This window comes from Panthera tigris, chromosome A2 (assembly GCF_018350195.1).
Source record: "Panthera tigris isolate Pti1 chromosome A2, P.tigris_Pti1_mat1.1, whole genome shotgun sequence".
In the NCBI taxonomy this organism is placed as follows: Eukaryota; Metazoa; Chordata; class Mammalia; order Carnivora; family Felidae; genus Panthera; species Panthera tigris.
In genome coordinates this window covers 57,770,517-57,797,032 of record NC_056661.1, presented here as the reverse complement: position 1 = coordinate 57,797,032, position 26,516 = coordinate 57,770,517, and the positions used below count along the sequence as shown (strand labels likewise).

The 26,516-nt window shown below is 53.0% G+C and overlaps 1 protein-coding gene across 7 annotated transcripts in view; it reads right to left on the bottom strand.

The window, feature by feature from the left end:
* Nucleotides 1-26,516, bottom strand: part of MGLL (monoglyceride lipase) — a 245,209-nt gene that overhangs the window by 55,710 nt on the left and 162,983 nt on the right. For all 7 annotated transcript variants that reach the window (XM_042962313.1, XM_042962286.1, XM_042962295.1 and 4 more), the window contains one exon: nucleotides 17,687-17,793. In XM_042962313.1, coding sequence (XP_042818247.1) covers nucleotides 17,687-17,793 — 107 coding nt within the window. The remainder of the gene's footprint in view (nucleotides 1-17,686; nucleotides 17,794-26,516) is intronic.

The window sequence follows — 26,516 nt, the reverse complement described above, 5'->3', positions numbered from 1 at the left end:
ATCATAACATAACTGTAGATAATTTAAGAAAAAGCATCATTGCCTATGTACTATTTAAAATCATCTTGGGTTCCACCCCTCAGGGTTCAGGCCTCAGTCAATAGGTCTTTTTCTAGACAGACCTCCCTTCTCCCATGTGACTTGCTCTGGGCAATGAAATATGGGAAGAACTAATGATGGGACAGTCTGAGTCTAGACTTTCAAAGGCATCACATAATTCAGGGCACCTGGGTGGCTCAGCTGGTTAAGCATCTGACTCTTGACTTCAGCTCAGGCCACGATCTCATGGTTGTGAGACTGAGCCTTGCGTCGGACTCTGTGCTGTCAGCTTGGGATTCTCTCTCTTTTCCTCTCTCTCTGCCCCACTCCCATGCTCATGCTCCCTCTCTATCTCTCTCAAAATAAATAAACACTAAAAAAAAAAAGCATCTCATGATTCTACATTCTCTTGTGCCTCTGACATCACCCTGGAAAGAACAAGACTCAGCCCATCCACTGGCCTATGGAGGAGGATAGACTTGAAGAGATAACTGGAAGTCAGCTGACCTACACATACAGGAGAAAGACAAAGTTGTTGTCTTCAGCTAATGAGTTTCGGGAGCCTGTCTTACATAATATTATTGTGGCAATTGCTGACTAATTCAGTCAGGAAAGCAGCAATCTGCAAATGCTGATTGATTTCGTATGGTTAGACACTATGTTAGGCATATCCCAATGCCTATATACAATATATATAAAATCAGGGCACCTGGGTGGCACAGTCAGTTAAATGTCTGACTCTTGATTTCGGCTCAGGTCATGATTTCATGGTTCATAAGACCTAGCCCCACGTCACGCTCTGTGCTAACAGTATGCAACCTGCTTGGGATTCTGTCTCTCTCCCTCTCTCTCTGCTCCTCCCCTGCTTACGCTCACACACACACACACACACACACACACACGCACGCACGCACTCTTGAAATAAATAAGTAAACTTAATAAAATAAAATTAAATTAAATTAAATGTATTAACACACAACACACTCACAATCAGTGACATAGTTCCTGGCCTCAAGGATTCCACCTTAATTTTGGAACTCTCCACCTTTAAAAACCACCGAGATTAGCCTGATGCCCGGCTGCAGACTCCAGCAGGATTGTATTATCATTCCCCAGATGAATCGATTCTATCAGAGAAAGAAGCTCTTCATTGAACTCCCCCGAAAGATAAAGCCTCTGAGGAGCCTTGGGGAGAACTAAGGAATCTGCAACAGTGTCGTGAGGCTGGGGCGGGTGGGGGGGGGGTCCTGCTAATGAGAGAGGACCCCTTGGCGCCAATCAGGGCAGGTCTGAACCCAAGCTCCCTCTGAATCGGCTGCATCAGCCACGTGGTGCTGGCAGCCTGTAAACGGGCCACTGACCTCCTGTATTTCTGACGGAGGAGAGGACTTGCTCACACTTGGCGAATGCCTGCTGTCCATGTAGGTGCTTGGTACGTGCTATCCCATCAAGTTTGTATGACAGCCACGTGGGTCTTTTATTTCTTTTTTATAGATGAGGTTTCCTGGGCCCTACATGGTCTCCTCTGTTGTATCTGCCACTCTCTCCTTCTCACCCTGTGTCCCCTGTCTCCTGACTGCTCCTCTCATGAGCCAGCCACCCTCCTACCCCAGGACCTTTGTACCGGCTATTCCCTCTTCCCCTCAAATACCTGTTTAGCTCCTCCTCCCCTCCTTCAGGTCTTTGCTCAATTGCCACTTTCTCAGTGAGACCAGCCTATTTAGAATGGCACTCAGCCCCCACTGCACTGCCTTACCTCACCCCTACTTCATTTTTCTCCATAACACTTATCTTCAGGTTGTATACTCTAACGTCATTTGTTCCTGCTTATGGCCTAACAAGGGCGGGGATTTTTGTCTGTCTCGTTCACAGCTGTACTTTCTGTGCATAAGACCAAGCCTGGCCATGGCAGGTACCCCACAAATTACACAATGAACGAACAGTCTATGAGTGAGGCTCGGGTATATGCCGGGAATTGCAAAATGTCAACAGTAAGAAGTTTTCTGAGCAAACTGAACCCCCACAGTCTGCCTGGCCGTCTTGCACAGCCCCTGCCGCCTTGCACAATTAAACCTACAGCCACACTTCTCTCTTCCAGTGCATTCCATTGTTAGCTCTGAAAGACAAAGTGTCAGTCTCTTTTCTTGACAATTCTGCTGTGTGGAGGGAGGAGAATGGGGGAAGTGACAATTGTCTTTCCTCTCTTGCTTTTTAAAAGGGCCTTAAAAATCAGATACATTTGATGGGAAAACCAGTTGATCTATCTTGTCAATGACAAGCTATTACTAAAGGGGAAATGTCATTCTTGAAGATGTGAGTATAAATGTTATTTCTTGCAGGTGAGGACAATTTGGGAGGTCCCCAGCAGCTATTTCTTTAAAAATTTTTTTTTTAATGTTTACTTATTTTTTTGAGAGGGAGAGAGATAGAGTGCGAGCAGGGAAGGGGCAGAGAGAGAAGGAGACACAGAATCTGAAGCAGGCTCCAGGCTCTGAGCAAGCGGTCAGCACAGAGCCTGATGCGGGGCTCGAACCCACGAACTGTGAGATCGTGACCTGAGCCGAAATCGGACGCTTAACCGCCTGAGCCACCCAGGCACCTCCCCAGCATCTATTTCTTCTTCTTTTTTTTTTAATGTTTATTTATTTCTGAGAGAGAGAGGGCATGAGCAGAGAAAGGGCAGAGAGAGAGGGAGGCTCTGTGCTGACAGCAGAGAGCCCAGTGGGGGGCTCAAACTCATGAACCATGAGATCACGACCTGAGCTAAGGTCGAACGCTTAACTGCAGAGTCACCCAGGTGCCTCCCCACCCCCAGCAGCTATTTCAAATAGTTCCTTTTGTTATAAACCAGTGCTCCTATTCTGTGACTGCAGCAGCTGAAACACCTAGGCTGGGGGTGGGGGTGGGGGGGTGTCTCAGCCCTGGCTTTCTAGCCCTGGCTTTCTGCCCCCGGCTAACTGGCCAACATCTCTAACCTCCCCAGGCCCATTTTCATCCCTCTCTTGGCCCCTGTACCACACACCAGTGTGTGACAAAACGCAGCATTGTATCTGGCACATGGCAGGTGTTCAGTGAAGCTCGGTTCACCTCCCTCTGGGTTACGTGCCCAAAATGTCTGTGTCCACCTGTGGTCATTTGGAACTCTTGACCATGGGTGTGTTCTCACGTCTCATCTCACTTGCTCAGAGAGGCTTTTTTAGTTCACACAGGCAGTGTCACTTTACTGAGATGCTTTGAGCCCAGGGAGCCTGATGACCTCAGGGGCTCTTGGTTGGTGGGTCAGCTGGGAGGAGGGAGGGCCTGACCCACAGCCCCACCTGCTGCCAGGCAGCCCAGCCACCCCTCCCTCCCTGCACCCAGGGGCCTTGGAATCTGTCCCTTTGGCCTTCAGATAAAGAGCTGTGGAGGATTCCTCTCCTTTTTTGGTGAAAGAGAAAGTTTCCGCTGAATAAACCCTCTAAGCAATTTTTCTGATCGGGTGACATCTGTACAATAACTAGGAAAAGAAATAATTATTATTATGGTGCCTAAATGATCCAGCACTTTCTCCCCAACTCCAGGAAGAGAGACAGCTGGCCCCTGCCTCTCATGCTCTCAGTCTTTGCTGGCAGCCCAGCCCTGCAGGCCTGGTTTTCTGCATTGAAGAAGGGAAGCTAGTGGCATGGTAGAGACAGCCATCCGATGGGAGTGCCACCTCCCAGACGAGAGCAGAGCAGAAGGGGCGGGCAGAACTATGTGGACACTGCAGCCTACGCTTATTACAAGCAGAGTCTGTGCTGACTTCTTTGATTTAAGGTTCCTAGGGGACATCTCAGTCTTATTACACAGATGGGAAAACTGAGGCTCAGAGAGGTCAACTGACTAGTCTTGGCCACACAGCGGAGCCCTGAGTCCCTCTGCCTCCATCCAGGAGAGTCCCATTACAGAGCACCTGGAGCTGAGCTCAAGCTGAAAACAGGGAGCCAACCCCTTTGTGGGGCTCAGAGGAGGGACTTCGCATGGCTGCCCGTGTAGGAGCTGAGGAATTGGGGTGAAAGCGTTGTGTTCCTACTCCTGGGCTCAGCCCTGGCCACTGGCGGTCTCTTGGCTGGGCTCAGGTGCCACCTCTGGGAGTCTGAGCATCTCTGAGCAGAGCTTCGGCAGAAGGTGCGCACTGGGGAGCTGGCACCACACCCCGACAGACTGCGCGTCACAAGCTATTCCCGGAGCCGCTCTGGTGCTTCTGTCAGATGGTGCAGAAACCCTGGGGCCACTTGCGGGGGGCTGCACCACAAGCCGGGCTGCTCAGAGGCATGGCACCCAGAGGGCCCCCGCTGGTCGGACAGAGCCTGTGTAGGCACCCCGCCCCCAGATGGTTTTCCGAAAGTTCACATCCCAGCAAGGCGAGAGGGTATGGGGACTCGAAGCAGCCTTGGCACGCGAGGGCTGTGTAGCCTTGGGCAAGTTACTGCACGTTTCTGAGCTTGCTTCCTCAATGGGCACATTGCCTGTGCCACATTGTTGTAAGGATTACACGGGGCGGTGATCCGTGGAAAAATGACTAGCATGGAGAGGGCAGATTTTCCCAGGTGGACAAGTGTTATTTGATTTCCTTTAAATAGGGCCCATCTTCTGGTCCCAAGTCATACACCTACACACACAGTTCTCCAGTGGGAACTTGGGCAGACCCAGAGAAAACACCGTTTCTATCGGGTGCCTTGTAATTAAGCAGGCACTCATGGAGCAGCTATTATATCCTGATACCGGGAAGGACGCAGAGATGGGCAGCCTGGGCTGGTGTTCTCAGAGCACTCACTGTGCCGGCAGAGGGACCCACAGTGAGGGAGGGAGCCGTGGGGAGGCCGATGGCCCCACTGCCCTGCTTTCTGGAGTGCCCCGGGCAGACCAGCTTCTCCCGTGTGGCTGTGTCTCCACAGAGCCTCTGCGCTGGGGCGGTTAGCTTGGTTCAGGGCAGGGGTGAGATACTATGAGTGAGGGGGTGCCCCTTCTCCAGCAGCCAGTGCCGCTTGCTGCCCAACCTCTGCTTCTGGGTTTGGGGTAGGAGCCCACGGGGCAGAGGGGAAGCGGCTTTCTGCACCAGGGGCTCTGTGGAACGGCCTAGAACACAGGCTCCATTCCAGACACTTTCCACGTGCGCGTGTCCATGCGTTCTCAGTCTCTCAGCTACGGCTCAGGACGGAGGCGACGTTGGCCTCACTGTTTGCAGATGAGGAAACGGAGGTCCAGAGAGGCCCTGCACACAGCTGGTCTTTTTCAAGCCAGCCTTGGCTCCATAGCTCAAGGCACAGCCACCCAGGTCACCCTGGGCCTCTAACATCGTACCTGCCCACTTCACTGGCCTGGCTTCTGGGGGCCCAGCTGTCCAGGTCCAGAGTCGCCCCATCTTCACACACAGAGCTCCTCATTCTCGAACGTCTGGGCAAGCACTGAGCATGTGTGGCAGCCCAGGGTGCTTGCCAAGGGGATCTGAATGCGCCTCAGCATCCCAGGCAAGGTTGGGGTCCTCAGGTTGCCTTTACATTTTTTCTTTTACCACTAATAGGAGAGAAATCAAGGCACTGATAGCGAGGCTTCCCGGAGCTGCGAGCTGGGATTCTGCCCCTGGCCTTCCCGCTCCTGGCTTGGCCCCTCGTCCGTGAGTCAAGGCAGAGATCTCTCTGCCAGCCTTGGAAGCAACTTGCGGAAATGAAATTAAGCAGGGGCTATGAGAACCTTCCAGAAGGATGTTGTAACACTGCAGCTAATTATCTATTTTTCCCAAGCTGGTAACAGGTACCCTTAAAAACTGCCACCAGAGACTTCTGGAGCCGCCTTCCCTGCTGTCATGAGGCCCGCTTCCAGTCCAAGGAGGACCTGCTCCTCGCCCCTCGCCTGTGCCTCCTGGGCCTGCCCTGCCAGTTGGCAGCCCAGCGGCCGCTTATTTTTAGTTCTCGGCGGGCCAGCCATGTCCTGGTCACATGCTATCGGAGCTCCTACTTCAGAAGGGCTCACAAACCAGAGCTGCCCCCTCCCCTGGGAAGCCCCTGCGGTCACCTGAGGCATCCAGCGTGGGCCTTGGTAGAGCCACCGGGCCCCTCCCAGGGACACGTTCAGACGCAGCCAGTGCTGGCCCTGCCTGTTTTAAATTTCTGTGAGGAGCGCCTTTTTCTGGTCCATCTGCAGCCAGTTATTTTGACTGTCACTTTACAAACGGACAGTGGTGGCACTGTCCAAGCCTGGGGGATGCACAAGGACCGGGTCCTGGGAGCCCGGAGTCTGGGCCCAAACCTGCCGTTTGTTGGTGGGACCTTGAAGCCTGCACCTGCCCCTGTCCCCCTAGAAGAGAAGAGGGCCCTCCTTGCAGGTTCACACAGCTTGCTGCTTTGCCAGTGACTGATACATGACCGTAACTATGATATTATTGCAGCTTCGGTCATGAGTATGACCACCTGCTGACAGGCTCCCCTGGGCCAGGTCCTGGTCTGAAGGCTTTTCAGATGGTAACCCACAGGAGCTCTATATCCGGTACCATTAATGCTATTTCCACCTTGCACGTCAGGAAGTGGAGCACTCGGGGTCAGGTCCTTGGCCATGCCTTGCAGCTGGTGAGCATAGGAGCTGCGATTTGAACCCAGGCGGTCACTCCAGGGTCCCTGGCACCCTGGGCCACCATGTTAGGTCACTCCTCTCCTGCTGTCCTTGGTCTCAACACGTGCATCAAGAGTCTGCATGTCGCTCATAGTGACTGGGGACACGTGTGTGTTTCATCCGACTTGAATGTCTTTAGGAAAATACTCAGTATTTGCAGATGGGGGGAAAAAAATCCAAGGTAACTGTTACCTAAGCCGGGGGCAGAGTGTTTAAATTTAGAAGGTGTCTGGCGTGTGGCAGGAAGGAGCTGGCCTCGTGGAGCATGTGGCAGGGCACGTGCTGATGCGCCCTCGGTGGTCCACTAGGCCTGCCCACACGTGGACCCAGCAGCCAGGGAACAGGTGTTCCAGGGAAGAAAAGGCTCTACAAGGCACGTCGTCTTCAAAGCAGATTTTGAAGATGCCGGTGCAGGCATCTTCGGGAGCACCGATTGAGGGTGTTATAAGATGACCACTAAAGGCATCAACCTTCCTGACAGCACAAAGCTACACTGGCCACTAACAATGCCTGGCCAGAATCCAGTGGTCGTGGTAGACGCATGGGCTCTGCAAGTTCAAGGCCAGCTCTGACTCAGCCAGAATGGGAACCCGCTCGCAAGGCCTCCAGGCACACCCAGGTGTGTGCCCCCTGCTTCCTGAGGGGCCTTACTGTGGCCAAGGCTGCCCAGGGTGTGGCTTCTCCCCTGATCCAGGTGGGGACCCTTGCTGTCTAAGCACAAGGCCCTCCTCAACCTGCTACTGACCAGGTGCAGACATGGAGGGTGTCGATCTCCTCCTCTGCTCTAAGCTCTGCCACGGTGACCCCGCCTTCCACAGTCTCTTCTGGAGACTTCACCTCTGCTACACCTCGTTCCCTCCCACTGCTCCCCCATCCTGCAACCTCCCAGAGATGGGACCCTACTGGACGGGGCGCTGTCCTCAGGGAACCACTAAGCTATTTATTTCACAAAACCAGTACACCTCCCCCCAGTAAGTGACCAGAATCTCAGCTATGTGAGGGAAACAGGAAGAGAAAAAGACACGGTTCCAGTGCTGGAGGAACTAAGAGTCTAGCAGAGGAGGCAAACACATGAACAAACAACTAAAAATACACAGTGGGAGAAGAGTCCTCAAGCAAGTGAAAGATGGTACCCGAGCACAGAGGGCAAAGAGGGGAAGGAAACCTGCAGGGAGCTGAGGCTGCCAGCTGGGCTCGGTGGGGACTGGCAGGCCAGCGGCTGGCACAGGAGGTGGCCAGTCCCTGAGGGGGGCGTGAAGGTTCAGCCCAGATGTGGGCGTGGCCACTGGCCAGTGTCTGCACAAAGCTGTATGTTAGGAGGCAGCTGAGGCCCCTGAGGCCTTGAAGTACCCTTGGCCATTGTGGGCAACAGTAAGCTGCTTGAAGATGGTGCTAGAAGTCTAGGAGCTGATCCACCTGACAGCAGCTAACCCCTGCCCTGGTCCCAGCCACCGGTGAGCCTCTGGGCAGCAGCACACTGTGTGGCTGGACCATCATTCCCAAAGTCCTGCCCACACCCGGCCACTTGGTTCCCAGCTTTGACCGCCTAACTCAGTCGTAGCTGCTCAACCATCCTGGACAGTGGAGGGAATCCAGTGTGCCCTTCCCACCATGTGCCTGGTGTTCTGCTTCTCCAGAGCTCAGCATTCCCGTCTTTAAAGTGGGAGGACACTCCTATGACCGCGGCGCCAGCCTGTGACAGGGAAGCTCGCTCCCATGTCCTGCCCTTGCCTCTGCAACTCTGCCCGGGGTTGCTGTGGTCCGCCCCACCCCCCCCAACCTTGGCCTCCCCGTTGCAGTGCAAGCCTCAGCCCACGTGGGGCCTCCTCTGCAAGGACCACCGACACCCTGCCCCCTCTCCTCCAGTTTTCCTCCCTCCCGGCCTCGAGTGCCACCTGCTTCTCTTGGAGTTGGCAGTGTCCCCTGGCCCCACCCTGATGACTCACACCTGGAGCCAGGACAGGCCCGTGTGAGTTTTGGATGTCCCATCCCCACACAGGGCCTCCTGGGTAGTGCCCAGGCCTGTCTGCTGCGGTGACTGAACACCATCCACCCATACCTGGGCCAGCCATCCTCCCTGCTCTGCCCGGATGCAGGAACCCTGCTCTGACACAATAAGGGAGGGGCCCGGGGAGAACTTGCTCTCCTCCCAGAGCGTCCACACAGCAGGCTCCTTGGGCTCTGTGAAGCCAAAGAAGAGCAGGTCTGGCGCGTTTGACGGGGGAGGCCGGGAACAGGGGCTCTGGCACTGTGGGCCTCTGTGACCTGTGTTCCTTTCCTCTGCCGCCCTGACTAGAGGACCGGCCTACAAACACCTCGGCTCTAGGTATGCTGTGCAGAGTAAGTGACAGGAAGGGTGGGAAATGTCCAGGACGGTCTCGGCCCACAGTTAGGGTCCAAATGGAAACTGCTGGTGCTATGTTGTGGGGTAGAGGGGGGACTTGGGGTGCTCACGAGCTCTCCTCACCTGTGATCACTGTACCTACTTCCAGGCTGGCTCGAGGGCCAAACAAGGCAATGTTTCAAAAGCCTTTGGGGCACTGGGGTGGCTCAATGGGTTAAGCATCTGAGTTCAGCTCAGGTTATGATCTTGTGGTTCTTGAGTTCCAGCCCCACATTGGGCTCCTCAGTGACAGTGTGGAGCCTCCTTGGGATTCTGTCTCTCTCTATCTCTCTCTCTCTCTCTCTCTCTGTCTCTCCCCCACTCGTGTGTGCTCTCTATCTCAAAATAAACTTTAAACAAGGCCTTTTGTGTGGTCAGGGGAACAATAACTATCAATAAATATTAATTGAATGCAAATACCATTTCGTCCTGTGATGACTTACAAATACCCCATGAGGCAAATACAGTGACATCCACTTTTCAAATTTGGAAACTATACTCAGTAGTGTGGAGTTGCGACCAGCATCAAACTCAGGCTTTTCTATGACTAATAACTAGTTACCCCACCACAGCCAGCATCTACAGAGTACTTAAGGTGAGCCAGGCACTCTCCATGGATTATCCCACTTAGTCTCCCACTCCTGACGCTATGGGGTAGGTGGAGACTTTGGGTCTTCTCTGCTCTGGATGAGAAGACTGAGATGCAGAAAGGTTAAGCAATTTGCCCAGCATCACACAGCAACTAAGTGGTTGAACTAACTTGAACCTGGGTCTTGCAGACACCAAGGTCTACGTTTTTGCTCTGCTCCTAAATAGAACCCATGTATACACTATAATTATGCACATCTTTTCTCCGTTCCTGAACCACGACAAAGAGCCATCCATGGTGCTGAGAAGAATTTCTTTCCCTAGAATTATTCAGTCTTTTTTTTTTAAACATAGCATCACACATAAGTAATTTGACTTTTTTTCCTCCTCCAAGTGACTCATTTGAACACTCCAGAAACTGTGTCTTCCAGAGACACAGAGTGATGTCTGTTTTCTCCCTACCAGAAAACCCTAAATATTTCCATCTCAGGGACCATATGAATAATTTTGAATGAATGAATACTCCCTTGGGGTGAATTCCTTTCGAAAAATAACCAGGTGTCACATTATCAGGCAAACTCCAGCACGGAAATGAGAACAGTGGCACTGATTTTCCGGAAGCACCCATCTCGAAGGCCCTGACACAAACGCAGGATTCAGGATTCAGGCTACAGACTTGCCTTATGGGCCCTCCAAAGGGCTACACTGTTTGATGCTTCCACAAAGCGGGAGTAAATGATGTGCCTGATCTCCAAGCGGATAGCTGAGTGCTCATGGTGAATCTTCCACAGCAATCACTGTCTAGCGTTGTTACGAAATGAAATCAAGGCTACATGAAAGACCAGAGGGGATGACACCGGATGCCACCAAAGGGAAGCCCCCCCGACCAGGCTGATGAAGAGGCTGCCTCTGAGGCAGTGACGCCCAGCAAGAGCCACCCGGCGTGGGCCGAATCGCATTTGGATTAAATACAATGCCAGGTGCGTGCAACTGGTCGCGGAAAAGATGGAAACTGTCCATTTAATCTGAGGGAAGTGAAGAAGCAAGACAGTGTTTGGTGATGAAGAGAAAAGTGAGTGGGGAGGGCAGCACTGATATTTGTTGAGCACCTAGTATGTGCCCAGCAGTGACTACGTTTGTGTAATCCTCACCAGCTAGACACTATGGCTCCGTTACGGGGCAGGAGTGGGGGGGAGGGGTAAGCTAAGGCTCACTGAGGTTTAGTGACTTGGCCAAGGTCACCGTGTCATGTACTATGAAAATCTTCCCAACAATCCCTCCCCCCGGCAAACTCAAACCCTCTCTCCCTTTACCCCAGACAGACTTCCACCAAAGCCCCCCCCCCCCCCCCGGCTGAAGGAGCGCCTCCACTCACTATTCTTTTAAAACATGCCTGCCTGGGGGTGCCTGGGTGGCTAAGTCAGTCCGACTGCGGCTCAGGTCGCGATCTCACGGTTCATGGGTTCGAGCCCCGCGTCAGGCTCTGTGCTGTCAGCTCAGAGCCTGGAGCCTGCCTTGGATTCTGTGTCTCCCTCTCTCTCTCTGCCCCTCTCCTGCTCACACTCTGTATCTCTCTTTCAAAAATAAATAAATGTTAAAAAAATAAAAAAAACAAAACATGCCTGTCTCCTTCACTGTACTGGGATTCTTGGAGGCTGTCACTAGGTCTCTGCCAGTTCCGTATTCCTGTACCCAGCACAGACCCAGCACACAGTAGGTTCTTCTACTACATCTGGTTTTTGAGATGCTGAATCTGCTTACTGAAAATATTACATTTTCGGGGCGCCTGAGTGGCTCAGTTGGTGAAGCATCCACTGTTGATTTCCACTCAGGTCATGATCTCAGGGGCATGAAATCGAGCCCTGCGTCGGGCTCAGCACAGAGCAGACAGCCTGCTTGAGATTCTCTCTCCCTCTCTCTCTCTCTGCCCCTCCCCCACTCATGCTTGCTCTCTCTCTCTCAAGATAAATAAACTTAAAAAAAAAACATTACATTTCCGATTTTAACTACATCTAACACCGTAATTTAAAAGAAATTCTACATAAGCCAACACCTGTGGTGAACCTGGCCCCCTTCTTGCAATTTTTCCCACTTGAATCAGAAAATTTGGGGGTGGGGCCCAGCCGTCTGAGTTTCCACAAGCCTTCCGGGGACACTGCTGCCTACTGGAGTTTGAGAACCCTGCTTCTGCTCATACTCTCCCACCACGATATTATTATTATTATTATTATTATTATTATTATCAGCCTCATTTTATAGACAAGCAAACTGAAGCCGTGAAAGTTTGTGTTTTATTCAAGAAAGAGGCAAGTGGCCACGTAAACTCATGTCAGCTATTTATATCCAAGATGGAAGGCTTGGGTGTGCTTACCTGGATTATAAAGGAAGAAGACGGGGAGAAGGAGGAACGGAGGGCAAAGCCCTCTCAGGGACATGGCAGGTGCATGGCCCACCTTCCACCACCCTCTGCGTCATCCCTGCAGCGAATTCACGGTGGCCTGTCCTCGGAGCTGGGCCCCCTGAACTCCTGAAGTATCAAAGGGCCACTCACTCCATTACTCTCACTTTCGTATTTACTAAGGCAAGAGAAGTCGACACATTTCTCAAACATTTCGCACACCCAAAAAATATGTTCCTGTAACGGATGGCGACAGATCTTTAGGACAGGTCCCGCAAGGGACCTTGACTCAAAACAGTCTCCTTGTTTGGAAAACACACATACCATCTCTCCTCCTCCCCTGAATTTCCTAAATACCCTTCGTGGGACGGGGCAGGGCCCCCTCACTGAGAAAATGGGGCCCAACTGCCGCCCACAAACATTCCCTCAGAACTTCCTCTTCTCGCACACCCCTGCTAGTTAGAAAAAATAAAACAAACTCCCTTTAACACTTTCCCTCAAATATTTGTGGTTAATTAATTCACTGTTAATCAGTTGAGAAGGGTTCTTTGGTACTTTGTAAATAGAGAGCAGCCCTGGCCTCAGCAAATGTTATTCTTAAGCGGGAGGCTGCCGGCCGGGAAGGGCCACCTTGCAGCAGCCCTGTCGCCCGGACCAGGCCAGGCTGCCCACTTTCCAGGCTGGACCCCGTGTCGGCCTCCGCCCGCAGCGGGGCCTCCAGGTGGGACCGGGGGGCCCCCCTCTCTCATGGTTACACCAGGCGCTCAGCTTGCGTGGAAGGCTGAGGGGTTTCCAGTGAGTCACCGTGAGCAGCTGGTGACCGAGGGACGGTGTAAGCACGAGCTCTGGTTTTCTCTGCACTATATTTAGAATGGCACAGAAAATCCCATCCTTTGGTGTTTCCACCTGTTCAGACGTCCCGGAAGCTCCTCCACTCCGTCCGCCCACACCTCCCCCTTGCTGGGCCCTGCCCTGGGTCCCGTCTCCTGGCAGCTCCCGAAGTCTCCTGGTGGCCCTCCCTGCTTCCAGCAGCCAGCCTGTCACTCCCCACTTCAATTCCGTCATGAGCTCCAAACGTCCAAAGGGATTCATACCAGAGCCCCGAGCTTCGTAGGCTAGGGGCTTTTGCTCCTGTACCCCCTGCCCCCCTGGTAACTGCTTCTAAACTTTGGGATCCAGCGGAATCCTTAGGCTCAGATTTCTACCTAAATAAAACATAAGCACGTGATACTGTGTGTCCACTCTTTGCGCGTATGGTTTCCTCCACCTGGAACCATGGTTCTTAACCTTGGCTGCACATTAGAACCACCTGGGGTGATTCCAAAAGCCTCGCTGCCCCCAGACACATCAAAGACCTCAGAAATTCAAGTCTCTGTGGAGAGAGGGCCCAGGTGTCGGTATTTTCCAGGACTCCCCAGTGACTGTCAATGGACAGTCGAAGTGAGAACCTCTCCACACCCTTTCTTCTCCTGGGGGGCTTCTCCATCCGACAAGACCCAGCCACCCTGCCAGCGCTCCAGGCATCGGGGAGCCCGTGTACCTCTGAGGCACCGTGCTCTCCTCGGCACACTGGACTTACAGGCTTCCTCTGTTCCAGTCTCCATCCACATCACTTTCCGGCCTCACTGGGTGGTGGTCCCTGCCCCCAGCCTTGGCCACCAGTCTCAGAGTTCCAGTGGCCACTCCGCTCGGTCCTCTCCACAGGGATGAGACCCAAGAGTACCCCGCTGCTGTGGATACTTTCATGTGGATGTCCTACTATGGGATGTCTAAAACATGTGTGGGGTGATGAATTTTGGATCAGAAACTCCTTCCTTAGTTCAGCAGACACTGGTGAGGTCTCCCCTCTGCCTCAGTCCTGGGCTCCACACAGCAGATGAGCAGTCGGTGGGGGAGAGCAAGGGACTAACACGACACGGTAAGACGGTCTCCTCCAGAGGACGGAGCTACCACTCGGGATGCTGAACGCTATTACGCAGAGGAGCACCTAACAGGGGATGCCTACTTTTTCTGGGGTCACAGGTCACTCTACCATTAGGACATCAGTTACCGTGTCCATGAGTTTGTGCTTGTAGAGCAACTGACCCAGGGCTAATGCACGGTTAGGAACGTTAACCACTGCCGACTGATGATGCTAACAAAGACCTCTGCATCAAAACCTTACGAAACAACGGGATGGATAAGATAGACGGGGGATGCTGTTAGACCCAGAAGACACACAAAGTAGAAACGGTTGGGAAATGCTCTTTCTGGGCCAGCCTGGAACTGTGCTGTGGAAGAGGAGATGGCTACTGGCAAGGTCCTTTCTCCGCTTCCTTCTTACTGAGCCCTGTTCTGTTTGTACCAGCGGATACGTAGCGAACACATGAGACTTCCCTGCCTTCCTTGCAGCTAGCGGTGGCCGTGTGATGCAGTGCTGGCAGATGAGACCCAGCTGGAATGTGCCAGGAGCTTTCCTGGTATGAGCCCAGCCCCTTCCTCTGTGTTGCGGCCCACGTCTCCTTCCTGCTTGGAACGTGAGGTTGGAGCTGGTACCCACAGGCACAAAAGCCACAAGCTAAGAACAGCTGAGCAAAACTGCAGAGGGAGCCCTGGGCAGTGGTGGCACAGTGGTGTCCACATGGTGGGGGAGAAAAAGATACGTGTCTTGTTCAGGTATGACGGTCAGGCCTCTGTTGCGTGACTGGTAGGAGTGTTTTCGTGCAATGAGAATGGGCCCCCTTGGCTACAGAGCCTCAGAACCCTCACCTCTAAAACAGTCAAAATATCAGTCATTAAGAGGGAGTAGAACAGGGGCGCCTGGGTGGCTCAGTCGGTTAAGCATCCGACTTCGGCTCAGGTCATGGTCTCATGGTTCGTGGGTTCAAGCCCCGCATTGGGCTCTGTGCTGACGGCTCAGAGTCTGGAGACTGCTTCGGATTCTGTGTCTCCCCCTCTCTCTACCCCTCCCCTGCTCATGTTCTGTCTCTGTCTCTCTCTCAAAAATAAATAAACGTTAAAAAACTTAAAAAACAAAAAAGAAGGAGTAGAACGTACGAAAAGTGCCTAGCGCAGAGCTTGATGCACAGCTGGTCCTGCTCAGAGCCTTGGAGGCCCCAAGGTGGGGACACAGCTCACCAGCTGGTCTGCATGGTGGCTGGAGGGGGTTTCGGGGTGGGCAGAGTGAAGGGGAAGAAGTTTCCACCCTCTGCTGGGCCCTCTACATGCATTGTCTCCCAACAACCCTTGGTGTATTACAGCACTGCCTCACCCATTTGATGGATGAGAAAACAGAGGCTTGGAATGGTTCAGTAAGGTCTCTGCGATCTTGGAGTCACAGTCTAGTGGGGACAGGGACCCAGGTATTGTTTGCGCCTGAGCCCTCTTGCTGTCTGGGGTGAAGGTTCTAACAGTCTGGGGTGATGATGCACGGGAGTGCAGGATGGCAGTGTGCCTGAACACGTGGGGGCTGCAGCCTCACCCTGGAGAGACCATGAGCCCTTGAACAGTCTTTCTCAGCCCTGCATTTTTAAACCCTTTGTGTACCTCCAGCTGGCCCAGTAAATGCCTGACATTCCCCCCACCTATGCTCCATTTAAATTTAAAAGTTATGTTGGAAAGAATGAAGGCTGTATATGTCTCTGCATGTATTCATGCCTGGTATATCATCCGTATCTTGTCATAAAGGAGGCCAGGCTTTAGAACCTACATTCTGGGTTCAAATCCCTCCTCCTCCGCATTTCTCAGCAAGAAGGAATAAAGCACAGATCACTAAGCCCATATCCACTTCTCCAGCCTGCACAAGACCCCGCCATGAAGGCCCATCCACACGGCTTTCTCCTACCAGGGAAGCCACAGTCACTTTCGTCTGTAGATGACCACCCAAGTCACACACACATTCAACTGGGTCCGTTTCTTGAATAAAACACCTCCCCTTTGGCACTTGCCGGAGATATTTCCAATGAGTCACTGGAAGAAACCGATAAACCAAGGAACTTAAAACAGGTGAATGTAAACAACCGGTTTTGAACTATATTTAGACACCACGGAGAGCTATGCCTCAATCCTAGATGCTATTCTGGAGACATCGAAAGGTGGGCTGTTTCTCGTCTCCTTTTACTCAGAAAAGGAAGCCTTTTTCCAAAGTTCCACAGTCAGGCAAAATAAGTCAGGCACCACAGGTACTCGCTCCCACAGATGTGGCCAAAGGGGAGCTCGTAAGAAGGTAACTTGACTCCAAGACTCACAACAGAGACGTGAGACTCTGGTTGGAGGTGTTCAGTGTTTGCAGGGTATAATTAGTTATTCTTTGCTTTCAGAATGTCCCTCTGTTGTTCAGTTTGAAGATGGAGATGATGGTTGCGACAGATTTTAACAGAGACAAAGACAACGGGAAGAAAGGCATTCCTAACTTGGGCCTTCACACACTGTGGAAAGTGCCAAAGTTAATAATGACACCGTCCCCATCGTGAAAATCGGGTTAGTCCTCAAATATCACATCTCAAACAGCCTCACAAATATTACTGGGACCATTTGCAAAGCACCAAAGAACATTACAACCATAATAAGGAAGAATTCAGTCAACAGTCTCAGTTACAAGGACGCTCGCGCATATATGGCTTAAGAAGGGCTCTTGGTAAACCACGTTTGCAGTCTGGTATCCACAAAGTGCCCCAGCAAGCTTCTCAGCGTCTCTCTGTACTGATACGCTCTCCCTCCCTTTTGCAAGGACTCCTGGGCCCTGTCACTGCCCCCCTCTCCCTCTTTTCAGCAATGTCACTTAATTATCTATTTTCAAATCACATAAAATAGAAGCCGCATTGCTGGATCTGGACCGGGATAATGGATTTCTACATCGCAGTTGTGGAGAAATCACCACGTTCAGTCACAGGGAACGCTTCATTTTAAAGACTGTTAGGCAAAGAAAGAGCTAAGCTGGGAGACTTCCGAGCCATGAGGGAAGTCACAAAAACGATGAAGGCGTGCCATATTGAGTTAGGCAATAGACACGGCATTTTGACGGTTATGGTGGATTTTGTTAAGGGCAAAGGATCAAAGAATCGGCCTGGGGACGTGTGTGTGTGCGTGCGTGCGTGTGTGTGTGTGCATATGTGCCTGCATGTGTATTTATATGTGTGTGCATGCATGTGTGCGCACGTGCACGTGTGTTTGGGGTTTTCTTGTGTGTGACTGCGTGTCCTTTGAGACTTTGACTGCTCTCCTGGTTTGAAATGCTTTGTAAACGTCTTGTGGTTAAACTGGGGTTGAACTGTACTTGCACCGACTACATCACAGCCATCGGAAGTCCCTTGGGAGAAGACCAGGGCCCATTTTGTACCGAAAGTGCTTTATAAATGCAAGAGAGGATTCCTTGGCCTGGGGCAAGTTCCTATATAAACAGATTCTGACTTTGGTTTCTTTCAGTGGAGATTTCTAATCAGCCTGCATTCAATCCCAGACTCAACAGAAACTGCTGGTCAGACATCTTTTTTTTGTTTACATAATGATTTTTTTTTTTTTAACCCAGAAACACTCATGGAGAACATCTCTTCCCAGTGTCACTGCAGGATTCACAAGAGAATAACAGAGGAGGAGAGGTGATAGGAGAGGGGGTTCCCAAACTGTCAGGCACCGGCCGGCAGCGCGGGCCCTGTCCCCCCGGGGGTACTCACCATGGTCGTGGGCGAACACCAGCAGCTCGAGCCCCACCAGCATCTGAGCCAGCTCGTCATAGCGGCCACAGTGCTCCCCGGCTCCATGGGACATAAAGATGAGGGCCCTGCGGGGGTGAGAGGGAGCCCGGTTAGGAAGGTGGTGGACCACTGAGCACAGCTTGAACTTGAGCACAGAGCTTTCGTGACACCAGTGGGCTGGAGATTGAATCTCCAGCTAAATGCATGAGGGAAAGGGCACTGCTCCAAAATGCTAGGCTTCAGGGTGGGGTGTCTGGGTGGCTCAGTGGGTTAAGCATCCAACTTCGGCTCAGGCCATGATCTCAAGGTTCGTGGGTTCAAGCCTTGTGTTGGGCTCTGTGCAGACAGAGCTTGGAGCTTAGAGCTTGGAGCCTGCTTCAGAGTCTGTGTCTCCCTCTCTCTCTGCCCTACCCCACTCATGCTTTCTTTCTCTCAAAGATAAATAAACATTAAAAAAATTTTTTTTTATTAAAAAAAAATGCTAGGCTTCAGGGCTATATGGAATGGAGCTCAAATTCCGGCTCTCCTGTGAACTCTCCGGCCAAGTACCCATCCCACGATGCTTCACTCCCTCGCCTGTAAAACAGTATCTCCCTTGGCGGAGGAGCAGGGCTCGTGAGGGTCAAGGAGCTACTTTATGCCAACACACCGGGCACAGCGCACGTGGCAGCTTCCTCCAAGCCAGCTGCCCAGGCGACCCAGACCTCAACCAATCAGGACATGGCCTGTCTCGGGGACAGGCAGGTGACTCGAGCCAAGCTGGCTGGGTCCCATCAGAGCGGACCCTACAGCTTTGGCCCAGGTAGGCAGGAGAAGGCACCCTCAACTTCCCGCCAGGTGTGAGCCACAGAGGCTGTGTGCCTCGAGGAGCTCCAGTCGTCCAGCAAAAACAGAGGATGAGTCAACCCAACAGAAGAGAGCCATGTAAAGAAGGGACCCCACGTCCTGATATTGTTGCTTGAGTCCTGAATCCAGCCCGACCTGAAACCAGCATTCTCCCCTATCCCCGCCTTCTGCTATGCTGTTGAGGTAGGTCACTGGGTTTTCTGTACTTGTGAGGAGAAGAACCCTAACTGACATACAGCTCTCCGTGTTTGTGTGTAATAGTTTATTTAAACACCCATCCTTCCACAGGCAGCTGGAATTTGTATTATGTGCGTGCCTTGTATTCTCTTCCCCCCTTATCTGTCTGGCAAACTCCTCCCCTTACTTCAAGACCCAGCCTGAAGGTTCCCCTCGTCTGTGAAAGGTTTTACAGCGCCCAACTGGCTCTGCGAAGTCTCCTCTCTCCTCAGGGATCCTGCAATCCCTCTGTTAACGCAAGGACGGGTGCTGCTTTCTGCCTCCCTCCACCACCAGTTATGACCTTCTCCAGGACATGCAAAGACGTCATGTCTCCCTTGCTTTTAGCATTAGTAGATAGCACACTTTGGGGCTCATGGTGGAGATTCTGCAAACGCTGTTTTGAACGAACAAATGAAGGCTGCGAGGTGTTGAAAGAAACGGCTGTATTTTGCACCTATGATCTGTGCAGGAGAAGCCCCGGGATCTGGAAGCAGAGCTTGGCTGGGCACCCCGTCACCCCGGAAAGCCTTCAGTGTGGCAGGGTGACTCTGGGACCCAAACACTAGCACGACCGTGCTGTGACTCATCCCAGCTTCTCCACTAGCCAGAGTCGGCCTGGCCATGGTGGGGGTTGATGAAAGGGCATTTGGATTCTCAAACAGACAGTTGTCAAGACTCATATTCTTGGCATAAGCCCCATAGGATGCTAGATTCCCCTTCGGGCCAAGAGTGAATGCTGTGAGCAACACCCATCCAATTTCTGCCAAAAGTGAGGGAGGGGGAGGAGCGGTGGAGAGGGAGTGGGGCGGGGAGGAGTAGAGATGGAAGAGGGGGAGAAGGGGGAAGGGGGGAAAACAGCTGCCATCTTCCTGAGCATTTACGGTACGTCAGTTCCTCCGTTAACCCCACACACGAGATTTCTAACCCTTACAGTCGTCTGAGGCTTTGATTTCTTTGTAGCTGAGAATGCAAATCAGAGAAGTTAAATTTATTGCCCAAGTCACACAGCAAATACAGATCACAGCACGTGACTTCCGGCTTTCAGGTCTCCCACTGGTCAGCCACCAGCGGGCTCAGAGCACAAGTCACCCTGTCCCTTGCCTGCCTCCACACTTCTTACGGCCACCTCCCCCACTTACCTCCCTGTCCTCACGAGGGGCCGGCAGTCATTCTTTGGCAGCGCCTGGTGCTTCCCGCCTCGGGACCTGGGGCCTTGCCAGTCCCCTCTCCCGAATGCTCGCCCCCAGATCTCCCCTGGTTGCTCCTCACACAGACATCACCTCGAAGAGGCCTCTTCTCCACCCCGCCTGGGGTGGCCTCCCTCCCTTGGGCCTTTCTGACCCCCACTGGCCCCTCACCACACAGCACATTCTGCCATTATTTGCACTGGTTTGTAACTGCACATCACAGTTTGCCCTTGTTTTGCAATTCATTTGCTTTCTTGGTTCCTGGCTCTCTCCTCCACTTCAAGGTCGGCTCAAGAGTCCAGGAGGCGTGTCCACCTTCTTCTGGCGGAACCAGTGCTGTAGCCCAGACCCCGGTGGCACTGAAGAGGGGCAGGCAGATGTATGTTAAGGGAATGAACACCTCACTCAAAAGCCCGTTTCTTTCGACAGCTCCACTCGCCAGGTTGTGCAGGGGCAGAAGTGCACGGGCTTATTTCACCAGGCTACACGTTTTATTCTTTGAACAATGTGCAAAATACCAGCGTTAACCTCATCTGCCTTTGGCATCTGTCCTCTCTGCCCGTTTCCTAAAAATGTAAGAGAAACATTTCACACCATCTCCGTTGCTCCTCAGAACATCTGGCCACCTGCTCTTGATCAGACATTACTCTGGGCGGATTACACCTGTCCAGCTGACGCTTCTGGGGTCGGCTGGGGGGTTTCCCCTCAGCTACTGAGGGGCATGGCCGGAACCTCTAAATAGTCCTCTCCCATCTGCAGAAGGGCTTCCAGAAGGGATGACACAAGCACTTTCACATCCTTTGGGGATGCGGCAGCCTGCTGTATTAATTCAGACCACAGTTAATGCAGACGAACAAGCGATCGAGCTGGGTCAGCCACCCCCCCCCCCCACAACTGCAGTCAGGGCCGGCTTGGTGGCAGAGGCCTTCAGGGTTTCCCTTAGCACCCAAAGCAGTGGCATAAGGCACTGTCATTTTGCCTGGGATTGCTTGTTAATAGTCTACCTCTGAGATATGATGTGGAAAAGTACTTGGCCTCTGACTCTACAGAAACTTCTTCTAATCCAGTGGTTCTCAACTTTGCCTACAGCTTGAAGTCGCCTGGAGTGCTTTAAAAAATGCGAAGGCTAGGTTCTGCCCCCAGAGAACCTCTGGGTTTAACTGGTCTGGGGCAGGAAAAGCTCCCTGGTGGTTCTGACATGCAGAAGCACCTCCAGTCATCACAGTGCACGGCTTGGGCAACCGTACTGCTCAGCCAGTGGCAAGAATGCAGCTAATGGCCTGGAGGCTTACAGCCACTTTGGAGCCACTTATCTGCCCAGGGAACATGCCGGGTAAACCACATGTTCTATCTGTAGAGATATACAGGCTGTCAGAGTTCGCTGCTGCCTTTCCTTTGGAAACAAAGCGAACTGACCTACTGCAGGGAGCAGAGGCTTCTTCCGTCCTTGTCTGCATGGATGAGGCAGCACCTGCAGGCTTAGCCCCCTCCCCGCCCACCCCCCCCACCCCCCCATCCCTGAACCAGACCAGCCATCTCAGCAGACACACGTTTGGACAAGTGGCCTCTTTCTGGTCTTCAGCTGCCCCCGTGGTAAGTGGGGTTCCGCTTAGTTTATGCATTCAGCTCTTGCCTGGGCCCCAGTTCTGATAATTGGGTCTCCCCTCCCCCTCCCCACACCTACTTGTTCCCTGGACCCGAGTCTTTGTTCTGTAGGATCTGTCTGGCAAAGTGAAAATCAAATCACATTACTCCTCTGCCTTAAACCCTTCAGAGACTTCTGGCTGCAAGAGAACAAAGCTATTGCCTCTGTGATGACATCCTCACCTCCCCCCTCCCCTCTGCCTGTGGCCTCCTTTCCAACGCTCAGACATGCCAACTGGGGTGCGCTGCTAAATGTTTAACAACTGGGGTGGGGGGTCCCGGTTTGCCAGTTTCCACAGTGTAAACGCTCTCTCATGGCTGACTTCAGGTTAATGTGCTGTCACCGAACACAGACTTGAAGGGCACGCAAACCACTAGCAAGCCCACTCCCACCTCAGAGCCTCTGCCCCTGCTGAGGCATCTCCTGGGGACCCCTCCCAATCTGTGCACGATGGCTTGCACTGCCGTGTGGACCTCAGGCCTTCTGTGACCACTGCAGTGGAAAGAGTCCCTTGAGACTTGTGACTGTCCAAAACCACTTGTCCACCACCAGGTTCCCTTCTGCCCCCACCCACCCACCCAGCTGGAATGTGTTCCACGAAGACAGGGGTGTCGTCTACATTGCTCACTGCTGTATCTCAGCCAGAGAAAATGCTGGTGCGCAGCAGGAGCTTAGTACGGATTTGTTGACAGATCGGAGGACCCCTGTGGCCTGGATCCCTCCGCCCCCTGCAGACCCCCAAGTCGGAGTTCAGGCCCAGGGGCAGGGGCCTTGGGAAGCCAGGTTTTCCTGGCCTCGGGTTTTCCACTGCTTCGTCCACCTCACCTGTCAGGTCACACCTGCTCCCCTCGTCAGACCTTCCTCCCCCCACACCCCCACATACCTGCTGTACGTGTGGCCACTGTCTGCTCATCTGCTCCCCTGTCACTGGCCCGCCCCCAGGTCCCACCCCTCGCAGCGCCCCCACCTTGTCTCCCTGGACACCCCCAGCCACACCCCCAGCCGTGCGCATTTAGGCTTTGTGTCTCTGGGGGAAGGGAAACCCCCAGCCTGAGACTGTCTGATGGAGTGCCCCCTCTCACCGCTGGATGCTGACCTCCACTTGGAACTTCTTGTCTGGGGTTTCACAAGCTGTTGTGATTATATTTCTGCTCTGAACGCAGCCAGCAGTAAGGAACCGAGATGTGGTGAAATAAACACCAAGGCTGCTGGGAGGCTGTCAACAGGACACAATGAAGCCAGGATGACCGGGTTCGAGTTCCGGCGTCACCACGCGTGGCCCCACACAAGCCACCCACTGGCTCCCAGCCCACACTTGCAGGGTGGCAGCAACAGGGGACCTTGACTGAGGGCGTCCAGGAGTACTGACTCACAGCTTATCAAGTGCCAGGCGCTGGGGACCCACAGAGGGAGAAACAGCATTGTCCCTGCCCTCACACAGCTCACAGTCCGGCGAGAAAGACAGACAGACGCTCCGCAGAGGATACACCTGCGGGCGTGTACTGTGACAAGTGCCTTGGACACAGAGAGAAGGGACCACAGGGAGCCTTATTTGGACAGGAGGGAGTGACCCGGAAGGGCTCTTTCAGTGTTTAAGCTGAGAACTGATGGCTGAGAAAGAGAGAAGTCAGGGGTGTGGATGGATGGGAGGCATCAAGGGGCGTGGTCCTGCCCAGGGCAACACAGGTGTGCAATGGATCCCAGGCGCAAAAAGAAGGTCTCAGCATCTAGAACCCTGATTGCAGGGCCAGGGGCCTGAGATCAACTCTGAGAAGGGAGGCAGCCAGAGCCTGTAGGGTCCCAGGAGCAAGGAACGGGAGGGGTTTCTCCTTACAGAGGATGGCTCAGAGCAGAGCCGTGAATGGATCTGACTTTTTGAAGCTTCCAGGGCCGCTGTGGAGAACGGAGGGAGAGATGAGGGATGATATCTGTCAAGGAACCTGCAGGCTGGGCTCTCAGCAGGTGCTGGGCAAAGCGGTTCCCTCGCTCCCCGCCCTCCCCTGGCATTCTGCAACCTCCACAGAGAACAGCAGCAGAAAATTAGCAGGGCCATTTATGCAGACAAGGCAATACCCACGGCGGCAGAAATTAGGTTGCAGAAGAGGCTGGCGAAGATCTTTTTCCTGGAACTTCTTTAATGGCTGCAGCCCATTGGGAGACAGTCGTTCCGGAAGAAGGCAATGACTGTCAGAGGGGGAGGCCCAGCCCCAGGAGCAGATGGCCTGCCTGGCATCCAGCCCTGGGAGGTGGGGCAGCTCCCAGTAAAGCATATGCAGCCCTTGAGATGAACAATGCCACAGAACTTCTCAGAATTTATAAACCGGGGCTGGTGTGACCATGCCCAGGCCCGACAAAGTGGAATGTCCCCTCGATCAAAAAACTGTTTCTCCCTTTATTCCTTTGCTTGTTCATTGTTTCAGTGACTCAACTTTCTAGGTCTCGGTTTGCTCACCTGTCAAATGGGGATACTCCCGACACCTCCAACCCCAGAGAGCAGTGTCACATAAATGACCAAATGTGTCTGGAAGCTTTGGGTCTTCCTGGCACTCTGTAACTGTCTGCCATGAAGCTGTTTCCTCTGCTGGCACAGATGGTCCACCTGCGGTCTAGAGCCCTGGCTTTACACTCCAGTGCTCCCAGAAACTGGCTCCTGGATGGGTGCGGGCCTCAGTTTCTCCACCTGTGTAATGGGGACACGGCACCTCTGCCCTGGGGTTTTGAGATGAAATGAGAGAGTACGTGCAGGTGTGCTGAAGGGCTCTGCAGTCCAAGGGTGAGGCCTCTGCCTTTCCAGCCATCCACTCGGCCTGCTCAGAGGCAGAGTGAGCAGGTGAGGCCTATTCACGGGACCACACTGTGTAGGGACCCCTGGAAGGTTGGGGGTAGGGGGAAACAGGCCTGCAGCCACCAATGGCTTGAAAGAGAGGGCCCGGTGCTAGAGTAAAAGCATTCACCTCTACGAAGGATGCCCCCATCTGTTACGTACAGGACCGTGGACTTGGCTGGGACCGCTTCCCCTCTAAGGGCACACCTGCAGGGGAGGTCACAACACCTCCCGCACAAGGCTGTCAGGAGGTGGAAATGAACCCACCTAAAGCACTTAGCATAGTCTGGTGCCGAGTAGAAAACATTAGGCTCTTTCCTGCCTGCCCTCTCCAAAGCAACGGCAAGCTTCATTAAAGGAAGAGCTGAATGCCCAACTGAAGACATAGGAAAATTCCGGAAGCCCAGGATTTGTGGGAGGAAACCCGTTTGTCGGGTGAGCACCGTGGACGTTCCTACCACCAGGCAGCAGCTCAGATGGCAAGGTGGGGGCATCCGACCCAGGGAGGGAAGGACGCTAGCCCCACAGACCCTCATGATGCCCTCAAGGGAAGTGGGGGGAGGGCACCTGCTGGCCTGTTCTGGGGGCAGCGCCTGCTGTAAGTTCTCGCTTATCCCCAAGGCATCCCACTCAGGCACCCGGGTGGCTCATTCCATCATCCACATCCACCAAACTCCCTACTGCCAAATTTTCTGACTTTAAAAAAAAATTCACCCGGCACGTTTGTCATCAGGCCTGTGAGTGGGACTGAGAGGCTGAGCTGGACCCCTTTTCTATAACTAAAGCAGAATCCTGACAGGCCCTGCTGGAATCCAAATGTAACTGTTTCCCCTGCTATTCCACAGTGCCAGGATGACTTTGTTCCCCTCCGTCTCTGGCAGGGCTCCCGCAGCACAAATAGTGTGCGGCGGGGACGGGAATAGAACAAAACCCGCGAAGGGGTCTAAAATTTCATAGGGGGAGCTAGAAATAGACCTCTTATTTGTAAAACAGATCAATAACGCCTAGCTCACGGGGTCTTTGTGAGGGTTGATTGAGAGAATTTATGGAAAAGAACCCGGCAGGATGCTTGGTGCACAGTCAGGCATTACATAATAGCCAGTGCTGACAGCTGATATTTACTTTGGCTAGATATGGGCCTAAGTGTGTTATGCGCTAACTCATTTTAACCCTCACAACAACCCCATGAGGCGGGTACGGCTGTTTTCTCCATTTTTCTAATGAGAAAAGTCAGGCCCAGAGAGGCTAAACAGCTTGCCTGAGGTCACACAGCCAGGAGGTTGAGAACTCAGCAGAACCTGAGCACAGCCAGGCTGGCTCTCAAGTGCACATTCTTGACCACTGTGTGATTTCATAACAAGAGGAAGATGCTGCGCAGTCATGTCACAGTGCACGGTCAGGCAGTCCCCAGAGGCTCCTCACCCTGACCAGCTTATCCCTCTGGCCTCCTGCCCCAGCCTGTCCACCAATCAAAGAAGGACATCTTGTTCTTTAGCTGGCCATCTTTGCCCATGCCCGTGGTCTGGCTCAAGTTCCATTCTTGCTCTCTATGAACTCGGAAACCTTTCCTGGCGCCCCCCACCTCCCCAGGCTGAGTTAGTAGCTCCCTCCTGAGATCCTAATAACACTCTGTTCACATCTCTTTTATCCATCAGCATCTAGTGTGAGTAGACCATGAGTTCTTTGAGGACAAGGACCATGTTTTATTGATTCATCCTGTGTCTTGTCCCTAGAAGCTAGGATGGCCTCTGTTCCATAAATGAATGAATGAATGAATGAATGAATGAATGAATAAGTGAATGAATGAATAAGTGAAGGAAGGGGCTCTGAGAAGGCAGACACAAACGTGGGCTGGGACAGTCAGGGGGGCATTCCTGGAGGCCTACAGACCACTCCTGCAGCCCCTCCAACTATTTTGAAAGCGCCAGATTCCCCCTAGTAAATTCCCTTTCACTTTGCCCTGCTAAGGAGGTTTCTGTTGTCTGCAATGGATATACAGACTTCAATCAAGCGCCCAGGACTGCTCTTGGCCCAAAGGAACAGGAGAATGAAGACAGGTAAGAAGGACCTGAACTGGGCATTCAAGGT